The 15,659-nt window shown below is 43.4% G+C and overlaps 2 protein-coding genes across 3 annotated transcripts; one reads left to right on the forward strand and one right to left on the reverse strand.

Annotated features, from left to right (window-relative positions):
• Positions 1-3,783: 3,783 nt before the first annotated feature.
• Positions 3,784-5,646, reverse strand: pdcd2l (programmed cell death 2-like). The gene has a single exon (XM_010866584.4). The coding sequence runs from the start codon at positions 5,546-5,548 to the stop codon at positions 4,412-4,414; it is 1,137 nt and encodes a 378-aa protein (XP_010864886.2). The 5' UTR covers positions 5,549-5,646; the 3' UTR covers positions 3,784-4,411.
• Positions 5,637-11,980, forward strand: cstf1 (cleavage stimulation factor, 3' pre-RNA, subunit 1). 2 transcript variants are annotated; one of them, XM_010866585.4, is made up of 7 exons: positions 5,637-5,728; positions 7,311-7,514; positions 8,080-8,357; positions 8,583-8,780; positions 9,585-9,766; positions 9,870-10,078; positions 10,945-11,980. In XM_010866585.4, the coding sequence occupies exons 2-7, from the start codon at positions 7,346-7,348 to the stop codon at positions 11,202-11,204; spliced, it is 1,296 nt and encodes a 431-aa protein (XP_010864887.1). In that variant the 5' UTR covers positions 5,637-5,728; positions 7,311-7,345; the 3' UTR covers positions 11,205-11,980. The 2 variants fall into 2 exon arrangements, with proteins under 2 accessions (XP_010864887.1, XP_010864888.1); XM_010866586.5 differs by having other exon boundaries at positions 5,663-5,728; positions 7,294-7,514.
• The last annotated feature ends 3,679 nt before the right edge of the window (positions 11,981-15,659 follow it).

Raw genomic sequence — 15,659 nt, forward strand, 5'->3', positions numbered from 1 at the left:
GGATTATTAAGTTCAAGATACATCTCAGCTGTGATCAAAAGACACAAGATGCTTCAGAGCTCAATTGGGATTGTCAAAGTGTTGGAATAATTATGTACATGAGATATTTCATTTTCAATGAAGTTTATTTATGTTGTCACTTTGTCAGTATGATATTTTGTGTTTAGATTAATGGCAAAACATAATGCATAGTCAGTTATAATTAAAGTCTATAACACATCAAAATGAGTGTTTGTGTTCCATGTAAACAGATGACTTTTACATTTCATCTGTTTCTGACTGGTTGGTGGCTCGTTAAACCCTGGTCTCCACGGAAACAGCCTGCTGCTCTGAGGAACCATGATTAGTGTTGGCATGGTAACCAACCATCTCGCTCGCGCACCAGTTCAGGCAGAAGAAGGATTCCGTTATTACAGACAGATTACAGCACGATTACATTACGATATCATGAACATCTAGAGATGGATTACAGCAGAACCATATGATATCATGAACATCTAGAGATGGATTACAGCAAAACCATATGATATCATGAACATCTATAGATGGATTATAGCAGAACCATATGATATCATGAACATCTATAGATGGATTATAGCAGAACCATAAGATATCATGAACATCTATAGATGGATTACAGCAGAACCATATGATATCATGAACATCTATAGATGGATTACAGCAGAACCATAAGATATCATGAACATCTAGAGATGGAATACAGCAGAACCATATGATATCATGAACATCTAGAGATGGATTACAGCAGAACCATATGATATCATAAACATCTAGAGATGGATTACAGCAGAACCATATGATATCATGAACATCTAGAGATGGATTACAGCAGAACCATATGATATCATAAACATCTATAGATGGATTACAGCAGAACCATATGATATCATGAACATCTATAGATGGATTACAGCAGAACCAAATAATATCACAAACATCTATAGATGGATTACAGCAGAACCATATGATATCATGAACATCTATAGATTGATTGCAACAGAACCATATGATATCATGAATATGTATAGATGGATTACAGCAGAACCATATGATATCATGAATATGTTTAGATGGATTACAGCAGAACCATATGATATCATGAATATGTATAGATGGATTACAGCAGAACCATATGATATCATGAACATCTTTAGATGGATTACAGCAGAACCATATGATATCATGAACATGTACATGGCAAGTTATCAGCATCTGAATTGGTCTGAAATAGAACTGTTGGTTGGAAATGCAATTAGATCTTGGGTACATTAGAATGTAATCATCAATCTACCACAGCTAGCAGTGTTGTCTTGTGCCTGGCTGTATGCGACATATTAATGTGTTCTCTCTGCAACTTTGTCTGACAGAGTTTCTGGAGGCTGTAGATCATGTGGGAAGCCACATGCAGGAAGTGAGAACTCTGGTGTGAGTGGGTGGGGCTGCTGCCAGTTGCACATGGTACATCAAAAACAGCTTTCTGAAAGATGAAAAACAACAACGCTGAAAATGTTATTTAAGGTCTGATATAATCAAATATAATTTCAAACTGGTGCAAATTTCAACAAAATTATAATGAACATGACAGTGTTATGAACACATTATGAATCACATTGTGGAAAACAGTGTCTTTAACTCTGTTGCTGTATATGTATGTCAGGGATGGCCCATGACCCGAAGACCCCTTGTTCCCCAGGTTTAGGACTGATTCTGGCCATGGCATATTGGGTCAACAGTACAACAATTTTGGGGGGTATTTGTGTATTTTATAATGCTTCCCATATTTCAGGGCACCAAAAGCTTTGGGTCCCATTAATTCATTATTTGTTGATTACCTTTTGCAAACAAGTACTGTCTGAAGCTCACAACACATAAACATCAGCTGACACTGGGTATCTTCCCTGGTAAAGCTCTACCAGGCCGGAACTGCAACCATCTTCAGTTTGTTTTGGTGTCTTTTTACCTCAGGTCTTATTTTCATTAAACAGATGGTTTGTTCAACTGGATTCAAAACCGGAGATTAATTTGGTCACTCAACACCTTTCCACTTCTTGCCATGGCAGAATGTTTGGAGTCACTCCCTTGCAGGAAAAGTAGAGGACCTGTTTTATTGTGTATTTTAGGGTTGTCCTAGCACTTCATGTGCTTGCCCTGTTCTGGTACTGTCCCTGTTCTGGTACTGCTTCTGTTCTGGTATTGGCCCTGTTCTGGTACTGTCTTTGTTCTGGTAAGCAGACAGAGGAAAGACAGTTATGATTCTTGTTGCAGGGTGACAAAGTGATGTAATTAACTCAGGTTATTGCTTGACTGTCAGTTTAATTTGTCAAATATGTGTGTGATTACTTCTGAAACACACACAGGGATAGAATATGTATGTGATTACCTCTGAAACACACACAGGGATAGAATATGTATGTGATTACCTCTGAAACACACACAGGGATAGAATATGTATGTGATTACCTCTGAAACACACACAGGGATAGAATATGTATGTGATTACCTCTGAAACACACACAGGGATAGAATATGTATGTGATTACCTCTGAAACACACACAGGGATAGAATATGTATGTGATTACCTCTGAAACACACACAGGGATAGAATATGTATGTGATTACCTCTGAAACACACACAGGGATAGAATATGTGTGTGATTACCTCTGAAATACACACAGGGATAGAATATGTATGTGATTACCTCTGAAACACACACAGGGATAGAATATGTATGTGATTACCTCTGAAACACACACAGGGATAGAATATGTATGTGATTACTTCTGAAACACACACAGAGATAGAATATGTATGTGATTACTTCTGAAACACACACACAGGGATAGAATATGTATGTGATTACCTCTGAAACACACACAGGGATAGAATATGTATGTGATTACCTCTGAAACACACACAGGGATAGAATATGTATGTGATTACCTCTGAAACACACACAGGGATAGAATATGTATGTGATTACTTCTGAAACACACACAGGGATAGAATATGTATGTGATTACCTCTGAAACACACACAGGGATAGAATATGTATGTGATTACCTCTGAAACACACACAGGGATAGAATATGTATGTGATTACCTCTAAAACACACACAGGGATAGAATATGTATGTGATTACCTCTGAAACACACACAGGGATAGAATATGTATGTGATTACCTCTGAAACACACACAGGGATAGAATATGTATGTGATTACCTCTGAAACACACACAGGGATAGAATATGTATGTGATTACCTCTGAAACACACACAGGGATAGAATATGTATGTGATTACCTCTAAAACACACACAGGGATAGAATATGTATGTGATTACCTCTGAAACACACACAGGGATAGAATATGTATGTGATTACCTCTGAAACACACACAGGGATAGAATATGTATGTGATTACCTCTGAAACACACACAGGGATAGAATATGTATGTGATTACCTCTAAAACACACACAGAGATAGAATATGTGTGTGATTACCTTTGAAACACACACAGAAATGGCTAAACATGAGCTAAACGTGTTTACTCCTGTTTCAGAGATTAACTCAGTGCTAAAGATCACCTATGATTCATTGATCCCTTTGGCCTATGGGCAGAGCTTCAGCTCCCCTGACTTACTACTTCATATTATCATGAATTCATATTTATTCTGCTCAGTCTTCCTAGCCTTTTGTACAGTAATGAAGCACCATGTAAATCTTTTTTTTCAGAAGCCTGCAGGCTCTTTTATGGTCTTTAGTACAACACACACAGACACACATCCACTTGAGACTGACCTACTGGTTTCATACTTATATTACTAAAATAATGTACTTGACCCAAGTGCCTCACCTCTTCATCTGTGAAAGGAAAAAAGCATTTCATATACAGCCTAGGTAATGTATAGTTCAACAAATAATATCTAACCAAGGACACAGTCCACAACACAGGGGCTTTATGTGTAGTTGTTGGCTGGTAAACTGTAACAGACCCTTAATCCACAGAAAACATCTCATTTGATCTGTGTGTAATGTGATACAGTTCAACCCTGAACCAGCTCTGTGGTGAACCCACATATCTCCAAACACTACCTAGCCAGAGAAGTCCCTGAGATAAGCAGAACACAGTGATTACATTAACAACATTACATTTGACCTGCTGTTCTAGTTTGTCGCCCATCTATGGATTATATATGAGACAGGGCAGATTCCTCTCTACAATATAATGACAAATCATCAGAATGTTCCGTGGTAAATCGTTCTTTATTTGTCATTACAAAGCCGTCTCTACAAACAGTTTAATCTGACTGCGCTCCTCTCTCTAAAATGCTTGTCCTTAGTTCAAAACATGACTCACTGTTTAATTACAGACATAATTACACAGTTTGTCATTTGAAGAGTTTCTGGTCTGGATCTGCTTGTAGATAGACAAACTCTTCAACAGGCGATGTTGAGCCTGACAACCAACAGCTGTTTCTACACGTGAACACCATCACGGTCCCGAACTCAAGAGCTGTCTCCTGCCCTGCTCCTGGGTCAGTCCTCTGCAGCAGAGTGACGAGAGCAGGCATCAGCTGGAACTCAAAGCCCCTGGTTCCCCCACAGAGTCCGCAGCCAGGTACTACCATAGCCAGATCTGAGGGGGGAGGGGCCAGGAACAGAGGCGACCCATTCCAGCTGTAACGAAGTACCTGCTCCGGACACACCGAGATCCTCTTCATGAACCTGGAGAACACTGCATCTCCATGTCTCGGGTTCACCTTCTCATACACCTCCTTCCCTCCTCCTCCATCATCAAAGATCCCAATAGCCCCCACGGCTACTCCCTCTCTCTGCTCGTACTCCCTGAGGAGGCTCTCAGCGTGTGCCAGGTCTGTCTCTCCAGCCAGGTCCGTCTCTTCCACGACACTAATGTAGAAGGGGCTGAAGTTAGGGATATTGTCCTGAGGCTCCCCTCCCTCCAGACAGAGGTCCTGAAGCCTGCCACTCACATCCAGCTCAGCAGAGGTCCTGGTGGGCAAGCGAGTTTCAGGATCTGGGTCTTCTCCCCTGGTGTGAGCTTGGGTCCGGGCCATGTCGCAACCCCTGCCCTTCTCCTCTGCTTTCTCGTTATCCTCGCCCCAGTCATCTGCCCCGTCACACCAGTCTGTGGTGGCCACCGGAACCTCTTCGACCAAACCATGGCCTGGCGACTGGACCACGCAGTTGGTTTTTACCTCAGATTCCAGAACCTGAGAACGCAAAACCCTCCAGCTCTCTGGCTTTCCACTACAATGAGGCCCAGTGCAGGCAAACACATTAAATGTGCGGTGGTAGGGAGACGCCGCTAGGGGGCAGTATACCTGCAACACGTGGCCCAGAACAGCACTGCAGAGTCCACAGCGGGGATGTTGCCATGTTGATATCTTTGGAAGCTTGTTTGGTTTGTCCCCGATTTTGTTTGTAAAGTATGACGTAGGGTATTGCTTTGAATCAATAGCCCCGTCACATAGTCCAATAAGAACTGCCTGGTCGACTGCAGCCATAGTTTAAAAAAATATTGTTTAGTGGTAGGAAATTGACTTCATGCGCAGCGCCATGTTGAAGTCAACCACACGCCTTACGTAGAGCGATGCATAGATATGACGCATTACGCAAGTGACATAGCCGCGCAGTGCATGCTTTGGATGAACGACGGCTGAGTCCCTATTTGAACCAAGGCTACGGTATTTTCCTAGTTTTGTTTCTAATAATAAACGTTTTCGTGGGCGTAGGGAACCTTTTTAGATTTATAGCATTTGTGATATTGTTGTGTGGTAAACAATCGTACTAAAAATCACGTATTAATTTATTTTATGCAGTTGTTGCTTGCACATTATTTCGCTAGTTGGCTAACGTAGTTTGCCAACGGTTACGTTAGCCAAGTAGCGTAGCTAACTACTGTTCAGCAAAAAACAAGTATTATAGTTGATTGGAGTTGTTTTACATAACGTCCTTATACTCGCTCGGTTGTTATTGCAAACAAAGTGTGCCTCTTATCAGTTTGCATGATTCTTTCTCAGGCCTACGATTTTTTGTAATGCAAATGTAATTCATTGTTTTGTTGTTAAGGTTCAAAAGGGGTTACTATTAGACATTTCCCTGTTTTCCATGAAAACATTGATTAAATTACTGTGAATAGGAAATATAGCAAAATCAATAGGACATGTAGTCATTGACATGGTTAGAAATAATGCATTTTAATTGAAATAATAATTGTGTCCTTGAGACTTTGCTTTCTTCAAAAAAAAAATCCTCCATTGCTACCAGAACAGCTCAACAGGGTTGAGATTGGGTGACTCTGCTGGCCACTCCATTATAGACAGAATACCAGCTGACTGCTTCTTCCCTAAATAGTCTTCCATAGTTTGGAGAATGATCCTGTTGTAAGGAAATTGTCTCCAGTCAAGCGCTGTCCGCAGGGTATGGCATTGCAAAATGGACTGAACCTTGCTAGAAGGACCTGTGAGGTATCTGTTACTCAAACAAGCTCAAACAAACTCTACTGTATTTGTCTTCTTATGCCGTTGTGCACTGGGGACTCTCTCTCTTTCTATTCTGGTTAGACCCAGTTTGCGTTCTTCTGTGAAAGAAGTATTACACAGTTGTATGCGATCTTCAGTTTATTGTCAATTTCTCGCATGGAATAGCCTTCATTTCTAAGAAGACTGATGCGTTTCAGAAGAAAGGTCTTTATTTGTGGCCATTTTGAGGATGTAATTGAACCTATAATTGCTGATGCTCCAGATATTCAACAAGTTTTAGTTTCAAGGCCAGTTTTATTGCCTCTTTAGTCAGCACAACACTTTTCAGCTGTGCCAACATAACTGCAGAAGTATTTTCTAATGATCAGTTAGCCTTTTGAAATAATAAACTTGGATTAGCAAACACAACGTGCAGTTGGAACAGAGGACTGATGGTTGCTGATAATGGTCCTCTGTTACACCTATTTAGATATTCCATTAAAATCAGCCATTTCTAGCAACAATAGTCATTTACAACATAAAGTATCTACACTGTATTTCTGATCAATTTTATGTTATTTTAATGGACAAAAACAAGGAAATTCCTAAGTGTCTCCAGACCTTTGAATGGTAGTGTAGAATGACTAACTACAGTAGTATCGTTCATCGTAGGTCCCTTGGGTTTGATGTCATATCGTAGGCTAGCCGTTTAACGTCAACGGAGCTGGAGCTAGGAAGCCCCGAATGAAAACGTAATTGCTTTTTAAAAACCTTTTAATTCAAACCAGGTTTTGCTCCATTCCAGCCAAGTTGTTGCGTTCCGTTGACGCCTGATCTGAGATGTATCGTCCCAAACCAACCCTGCGGGACCGCCAGCACTTGTACCGGCTGATCATCAGCCAGCTGTTGTATGACGGCTACACCAACATCGCCAACAACCTAATTACGGAGGTCAAGCCGCAAAGTGTTGTGTCTCCCTCAGAAAGCCTCATGCAGCTGGCCAAGATAGGTGAGTGGCTAGTATCTGAGCATTTTAAATGCTAACTTTATCCCTCCGACAGAAATAGTTGAGTTGGATCGCTAGTTCTTTGGAAGAAATACCTCCTACCGGCTATGCTTTTAGGACAAATCAAAACCTAACCTCCAATTGCTAACTAACGTATTTTGATGGCCAGTATCTAATGCTTAGCTTTTCGTCTTGTTCAGTTGCTAGTTGCTACATGCCAGCTCTGAGCCAGTCAGAAAACGGAAAAGAGATCCCTAGTACAGTCAACAGCAGGGTATTTCTTGCACCTGCGCAGAACTGATTGTGTACACAGCATTCCCTGCTGAGGAGTTTGCAGTGTGAACGTGAAGTTCGCTAATTGGAACCAGGTGCTAACGGCTGGCGTGTCTGAGCCCAAACCAAGTGCCTATATGTGCCGAGCCTTTTGGTGGAGTGAGACTAGTGTACCTGTATTTACAACGGTCCTGATTCGTGTGTAGGTGATGCTCCTGTTTGCTTTAGAGTTTGTTTGCCACGCCGGGTTTTCCTTTTAATGACGCCCGTCCTCCTTGGTTCCGGCCGTCCTCAGGCATGGAGAACGATGACAGCGCGGTGCAGTACGCCATCGGGCGGTCCGACACGGTGGCCCCGGGTGTTGGCATCGATCTGGAGTTTGACGCTGACGTCCAAAGCATGTCCCCTGAGGCGTCAGAGTACGAGACCTGTTACGTGACGTCCCACAAAGGCCCCTGTCGTGTGGCCACATACAGCAAGGACGGACAGCTCATCGCCACCGGCTCCGCCGACGCCTCCATCAAAGTCCTGGACACGGAGCGCATGCTGGCCAAGAGCGCCATGCCAATAGAGGTAAAAGACGGGTAGTGTCCAACAATGTGCCCTATTCCCTATATAGTGCACAGCTATGGTGGCACTACCATGATTCCTTAGGGCCCTAGATCACCACAGTCATATCAGCTCACTGCCTTGGACAGGTGAGGACACACGGCACAGGACCCAGCCTGTCGTCATGGCGCTGTCTGGGTGACCTGTGGGCGACATAGTGATACACCGGTTTTGTGTTCTGCGTTCTAGGTGATGATGAATGAGACCGCCCAGCAGAATATGGAGAACCACCCTGTCATCAGAACGCTGTACGACCATGTCGATGAGGTCACCTGCCTTGCATTCCACCCCACGGAACAGATCCTGGCGTCCGGGTCGCGGGACTACACCCTCAAACTGTTTGACTACTCCAAGCCCTCCGCCAAGAGGGCCTTCAAACACGTACAGGTCAGAATCAGTGTGTTGTAGTTCGTAGATCAGGGCCACTGGCAGGGTCAGAGTTTTTTTACCAGAGACCTGATGTCCTCTCTGTTTACTAGTCCTGACTCAGTCTGATATTTTAGCTTGTGTCCTTAAATAGGCTAAATTACCAATATAAATAAATTACCCAACGCCTTTGTCTGTTAATGGGATGAAGTAGACTCAGATTACCCAATGCCTTTGTCTGTTAACGGGATGAAGTAGACTCAGATTACCCAACGCCTTTGTCTGTTAACGGGATGAAGTAGACTCAGATTACCCAACGCCTTTGTCTGTTAACGGGATGAAGTAGACTCAGATTACCCAACGCCTTTGTCTGTTAATGGGATGAAGTAGACTCAGATTACCCAACGCCTTTGTCTGTTAACGGGATGAAGTAGACTCAGATTACCCAATGCCTTTGTCTGTTAATGGGATGAAGTAGACTCAGATTACCCAACGCCTTTGTCTGTTAACGGGATGAAGTAGACTCAGATTACCCAACGCCTTTGTCTGTTAATGGGATGAAGTAGACTCAGATTACCCAACGCCTTTGTCTGTTAACGGGATGAAGTAGACTCAGATTACCCAACGCCTTTGTCTGTTAACGGGATGAAGTAGACTCAGATTACCCAACGCCTTTGTCTGTTAACGGGATGAAGTAGACTCAGATTACCCAACGCCTAAGAGGAGAGACTCTGGGCCCTATTAACATTGTGTATAAGTTGATCATGGCTGTAGCTTGTTGTAAGGTTTGTCATTAGCAGGTTTTTGTGTGCGTCCGCCCCACAGGAAGCCGAGATGTTACGCTCCATCTCATTCCACCCGTCCGGTGACTTCCTGGTGGTGGGAACGCAGCATCCAACGCTCCGCCTCTACGACGTCAACACCTTCCAGTGCTTTGTCTCCTGTAATCCCCTTGACCAGCACACAGACTCCATCAGTGGGGTCAATTATAACCCCTCGGCCAACAGGTGACCTCTGACCCTCAACCCCAATATCCCACTATGCCAGCTACATGTTGTGCGGTAAGGGTGTCATGTCTTGACCCTTGACCCTATGACCCTGTTGTTTCAGCTATGTGTCGTGCAGTAAGGATGGAAGTATCAAACTCTGGGACGGTGTTTCTAACCGCTGCGTGATGACCTTTGATAAGGCCCATGATGGGGCCGAGGTCTGCTCTGCTGTCTTCTCCAAGAACTCCAAGTATGTCCTCTCTACTGGGAAGGACTCGGTCGCAAAGCTCTGGGAGATCTCAACCGGACGCACCCTGGTCAAATACACAGGTCAGTTACCAGAGTTATTAAAATCACTACTTCTAACTATTATCCTTGTAGATATACACAGGTCAGTTACCAGAGTTATTAAAATCACTACTTCTAACTATTATCCTTGTAGATATACACAGGTCAGTTATTAGGTGAGAATAATCAATACAGTATAGTATTACATTTTTATAAACGCCAAGTTCGGGTAGTTTTTGGGGTTGGCGTGTGGAATATTTCACCAGCCATGGTGAGTGGTCAAACGACTCTATACAGTAGGTGTTTCAAAGTTACTTTCTGAGACTCCGAAGTCAACAATAAGTGTATGAATGTTAGGATTTATAGCACAAGAATAATCTATCATGTAAGATTCAAAGTATTTCCGACGGCTATTTTAACCACTCAGAATGACAGCATCAGTGCAGGATCTCCCCGAGAGCTGCCCTCAGATGTGTTCACATTGTTACGCTTAACGAAGTGTGTCACGAAACAACGAATTGCTAAATTATTCTATTGTGACCCAAATATCAGTTCAATATCAAAATGAGGTTGTCAGTTCCCACCCTTATAGAAAACTACAGTAACTACTCCTAATTAGTAACCATCGAACACGTACACTGGTGAAATACTACTGATAGAATCCATCAATCAGTTATTTTATGAAGTCCTTTTTACATCTACGGATGTACTTTTACAGTTCCCCGTCTGCCACCCTAAATACCAACAACAAGTTTTGATACAGTTGCTTCTTCTCAAGTCTTAACCATCAGACATACGCTGGCATTACTAAGCTTAATCATACATCCCTAAAACTGTAATGGTGGAGAAGATAGAAGGATGCTGATTGGCCCATGTTGAGGGTGGTTTGTCCTCTCCCACCCTGTCAGGTGCTGGTCTGAGTGGCCGGCAGATGCACCGTACCCATGGAGTCTTCAACCACACCGAGGACTATGTTCTTCTGCCTGACGAGAGGACCATCTCTCTGTGCTGCTGGGACTCCCGCTCTGCGGAGAGGAGGAACCTGCTGTCTCTGGGCCACAACAACATCGTCCGCTGCCTCGTCCACTCCCCCACTAACCCAGGGTTCATGACCTGTAGCGATGATTTCAGGGCCCGCTTCTGGTACCGACGAACCACCACTGACTGACCCTCCTCCCAGAATCCTTTGCTGTCTGGAAATAGCTATTTTCCTCGGGTCTGACTTCAGATCTTTGCTCACCATCTGCAGCTGAGAGACTAGTGGCATGTTTCCCTGACTAGAAGCATTGTCATTGGTCCTAGTCCTGTACTAAAAGCATTGTCATTGGTCCTTGTCCTGTACTAAAAGCATTGTCATTGGTACTAGTCCTGTACTAAAAGCATTGTCATTCTCAGTTTCCCACATACTGAGTGGGTGTACAAAAACAATACATGTAAGTGGAAAATATTAATTGGAATTTATTTTTAGTCCTGGACTAGACATAATGTTTATCTGGTCAACTGGTCCTGCTAAACTCCCCAAGACCCTCTATTATGGTGCCTCACTAAATTCCCCAAAACCCGCTATTATGGTACCTCACTAAATTCCCCAAAACCCTCTATTCTGATGCTTCACTAAACTCCCCAAGACCCTCCATTCTGATGCCTCACTAAACTCCCCAAGACCCTCTATTCTGATGCCTCACTAAACTCCCCAAGACCCTCTATTCTGATGCCTCACTAAACTAAACTCTCAGCACGACCATGGCTTCCAGTTCCAGAGGTGTTACTGAACCCTCCATAGCCGACCATTCAAGCTTCGTTCTGGACTGTATTTCTATGTCTGTACTGTGTCCATTGAGTAAGAATCACCCACTGTTTAACCAGTATGTTTATCTGAGCCATGTTGTTGGAGAATGACACCGTTGTTGGACTGGCTGATTAAATGACCAGCAGATTTGCAAATCGAGTTATTACTGAGGATACTTATTTTGTAGTTATTTTGAAGAAAGTGGTCACCACACTCAATCATAATTTTATCTTTTGTAAGGACATCAGTTGAGTCTTTGTGGTAACAGCTTTTTCCACTTGTATATTCTTTTTGAGTCTTTCTGTCTTTGTTTTGCAATTTTTTTATTAAAAATGTAAAGAGAAGCAGCCATGTTTTGCAAATCGTATGCATTTACTTGACATTTGATATTTAATTCATTTTCACAGATTCAAATCTTTCCTGCCAGTGTGCTTTCAGATAGTTAGATAGGACTACCACCTATTTCAGTCATTAGTAAGTATATGCAAGCCATGTTAAACTAAACATAAACTAGACAACCTGCACCTTTAGGGTAATGTCTAACTCCATAAAACACTCTTAGGGTAATGTCTAACTTCGTAATACTCCTTCATGGTAATATCTAGCTCTAATACATCTTCAGGCGACTGTTTAAGTAAGTTTGGGAATGCAAGTTAAATAATAGAGTTTTAGGTTTAGTGCTAATGAATAGGGAACATGGATTTCTGGGTCCAGGTTATGTCCCAGGTCCCCACAAGAATAGAAAGACAAACGTGTGTCTTCACTGTGTCTGTTTCTGAATGTGGGTCAGTTGTAAACGTGGTATGTTTGTGCTGGGTTACAGGCTTGGGCAGGTAAATGAGTGGTGTATAATAATATATACAGGATTACCCTTCATGCTGCTGTGTTCCCATATCTAGATGCTGAGGTGAGGCTGTTTGGACCAGTCACGAAGGTGGTGAGATGGTGACGTCTTTTGCCTCCATGGGGCAGATGGTTGGTATACGGCTCTGATGTTAGTGGGTTTTGGTCATGATTGGGTCTTTTGAAACGGACGGTTGTGTTGGTGGGATTTCCTGTAGAGTTGCTCATTGGCCACAGGTTGCCCTACATTTTGTACTAAGCCTACTTTCCCCTAAATCAATGATTTGAACTTTAAAACATGCAGAACACAACTTCCTATTAACCGGAATGCAGCGGTGTTCATGGAAACTGTGCTGCTGTGTACTGTGGTCAGTATACGTGATGGTTAACATTTCGTACTTCAGGCAGTAAACCACATTGCTGTCCTGTTCACATATGGGCCCTTAGACAGCAAACAGTCTTAGGACTGGTCCCAATGTCACTCCCACATCATTACAGTGCATTCAAAGTATTGCAGTTTTGCCTTTTGTTTACACACTTGTTGCAGAAAGAGAGACAACACTTGGAGATAAATTTCCGCACTTCAATGTCAAAATAACATTCTACAATCCAAACCTAACAATCCTTTTTCAAAAGGGCATTTTTGAATGATACACACATGCATCATTAAAATGACTCTTTCAAAGCAGCAACAACATACTGATGTACTTTATACAAAACACTGCTGTCTTTAGTACTTTGTATACCTTTTTAAATATATCATACAGGCTTCAGTGAAAGATTTTTCCAGTACATGTGCATTTGGAAAATATATTTCTGAGTACATTTAGCAAATTTTTTAGAAGTGCTGAAGCACTTGGCAGTCAGTGACTCAAACCTGTGACGTTCAGCTCCCCAGTTGAATGTACTACCCACTGCTCCAAAAATCCAGTCCTATTATTGGCTGTAATATCAATATTGATTTCAGCAAAGACCCTGCCCCTGGGTCACACCTAATGGACCCCACAGTCCTTGCCAGGCCCAATATCCACTAAAAAGGGAATAACACCTGTGTTTAAAGCATTGTATTTTGTCTTCTGCTACCTGTGATCATCTTATTTTGTCAGTTTTTGTGTGTTTTTTTTCTGTTTTTTTTCTATTTGCTGGGTCCGGATACACCGGACCCAGCTGGAGAGGAGACCTCGGCCTGTCTGTTCCTTGTTGACTGTGCACCTGAATGGTTTTAAAATACATTTGGATGAAATTGACATGTATTTATACATTTTTACATACATTTCAGAATAAAAGGTGAAATACATTTTCATACCTGAAATGTATTTTAAATAATGTTAAATGTATTCAACATATATTCATCATACATTCTTAATGCGTATTAACAGCCATCCCAGATACTAACAGCCACCCAAGGTACTAACAGCCATCCAAGGTACTAACAGCCATCCCAGATACTAACAGCCACCCCAGATACTAACAGCCACCCCAGATACTAACAGCCACCCCAGATGCTAACAGCCACCCCAGATGCTAACAGCCACCCCAGATACTAACAGCCACCCCAGATACTAACAGCCACCCCAGATACTAACAGCCACCCCAGATACTAACAGCCACCCAAGCTACTAACAGCCACCCAAGCTACTAACAGCCACCCAAGCTACTAACAGCCACCCCAGATACTAACAGCCACCCCAGATACTAACACCCACCCAAGGTACTAACTGCCACCCAAGGTACTAACAGCCACCCCAGATACTAACAGCCACCCCAGATACTAACAGCCACCCCAGATACTAACAGCCACCCAAGGTACTAACAGCCACCCCAGATACTAACAGCCACCCAAGGTACTAACAGCCACCCCAGATACTAACAGCCACCCCAGATACTAACAGCCACCCCAGATACTAACAGCCACCCCAGATACTAACAGCCACCCAAGCTACTAACAGCCACCCAAGCTACTAACAGCCACCCAAGCTACTAACAGCCACCCAAGCTACTAACAGCCACCCAAGCTACTAACAGCCACCCCAGATATTAACAGCCACCCCAGATATTAACAGCCACCCCAGATATTAACAGCCACCCCAGATACTAACAGCCACCCCAGATACTAACAGCCACCCCAGATACTAACAGCCACCCCAGATACTAACAGCCACCCCAGATACTAACAGCCACCCCAGATACTAACAGCCACCCCAGATACTAACAGCCACCCCAGATACTAACAGCCACCCCAGATACTAACAGCCACCCAAGCTACTAACAGCCACCCAAGCTACTAACAGCCACCCAAGCTACTAACAGCCACCCAAGCTACTAACAGCCACCCAAGCTACTAACAGCCACCCAAGCTACTAACAGCCACCCAAGCTACTAACAGCCACCCAAGCTACTAACAGCCACCCAAGCTACTAACAGCCACCCAAGCTACTAACAGCCACCCCAGATACTAACAGCCACCCCAGATACTAACAGCCACCCCAGGTACTAACAGCCACCCCAGGTACTAACAGCCACCCCAGGTACCCTCAGCCACCCCAGGTACCCTCAGCCACCCCAGGTACCCTCAGCCACCCCAGGTACCCTCAGCCACCCCAGATACCCTCAGCCACCCCATATATTAACCACCACCCCAGATACTAACAGACATCCAAGGTACTAACAGCCACCCCATATATTAACAGCCACCCCAAATACCTCAAGATACCCCGAGCCACTCAATATACTCACAGCCACACCGACACTCACAGCCACCCCAGATACTGCCGGATACCCCCAGAAACCTCTAAATAGCCCCAGCCACTCCAGATATTAACATAAACCTCCAGATATCCCCAGAAACCTCTAAATAGCCCCAGCCACTCCAGATATTAACATAAACCTCCAGATACCCTGGAAACCTTTGGATAACCCAGCCACCTCAGATACCCCAAGGAACCCCCAGAAACTCCCCAAAACCTCCAGGCCAGTTAAACAGAACCTGAG

Source organism: Esox lucius, chromosome 2, assembly GCF_011004845.1.
Source record: "Esox lucius isolate fEsoLuc1 chromosome 2, fEsoLuc1.pri, whole genome shotgun sequence".
Classification (NCBI taxonomy): Eukaryota; Metazoa; Chordata; class Actinopteri; order Esociformes; family Esocidae; genus Esox; species Esox lucius.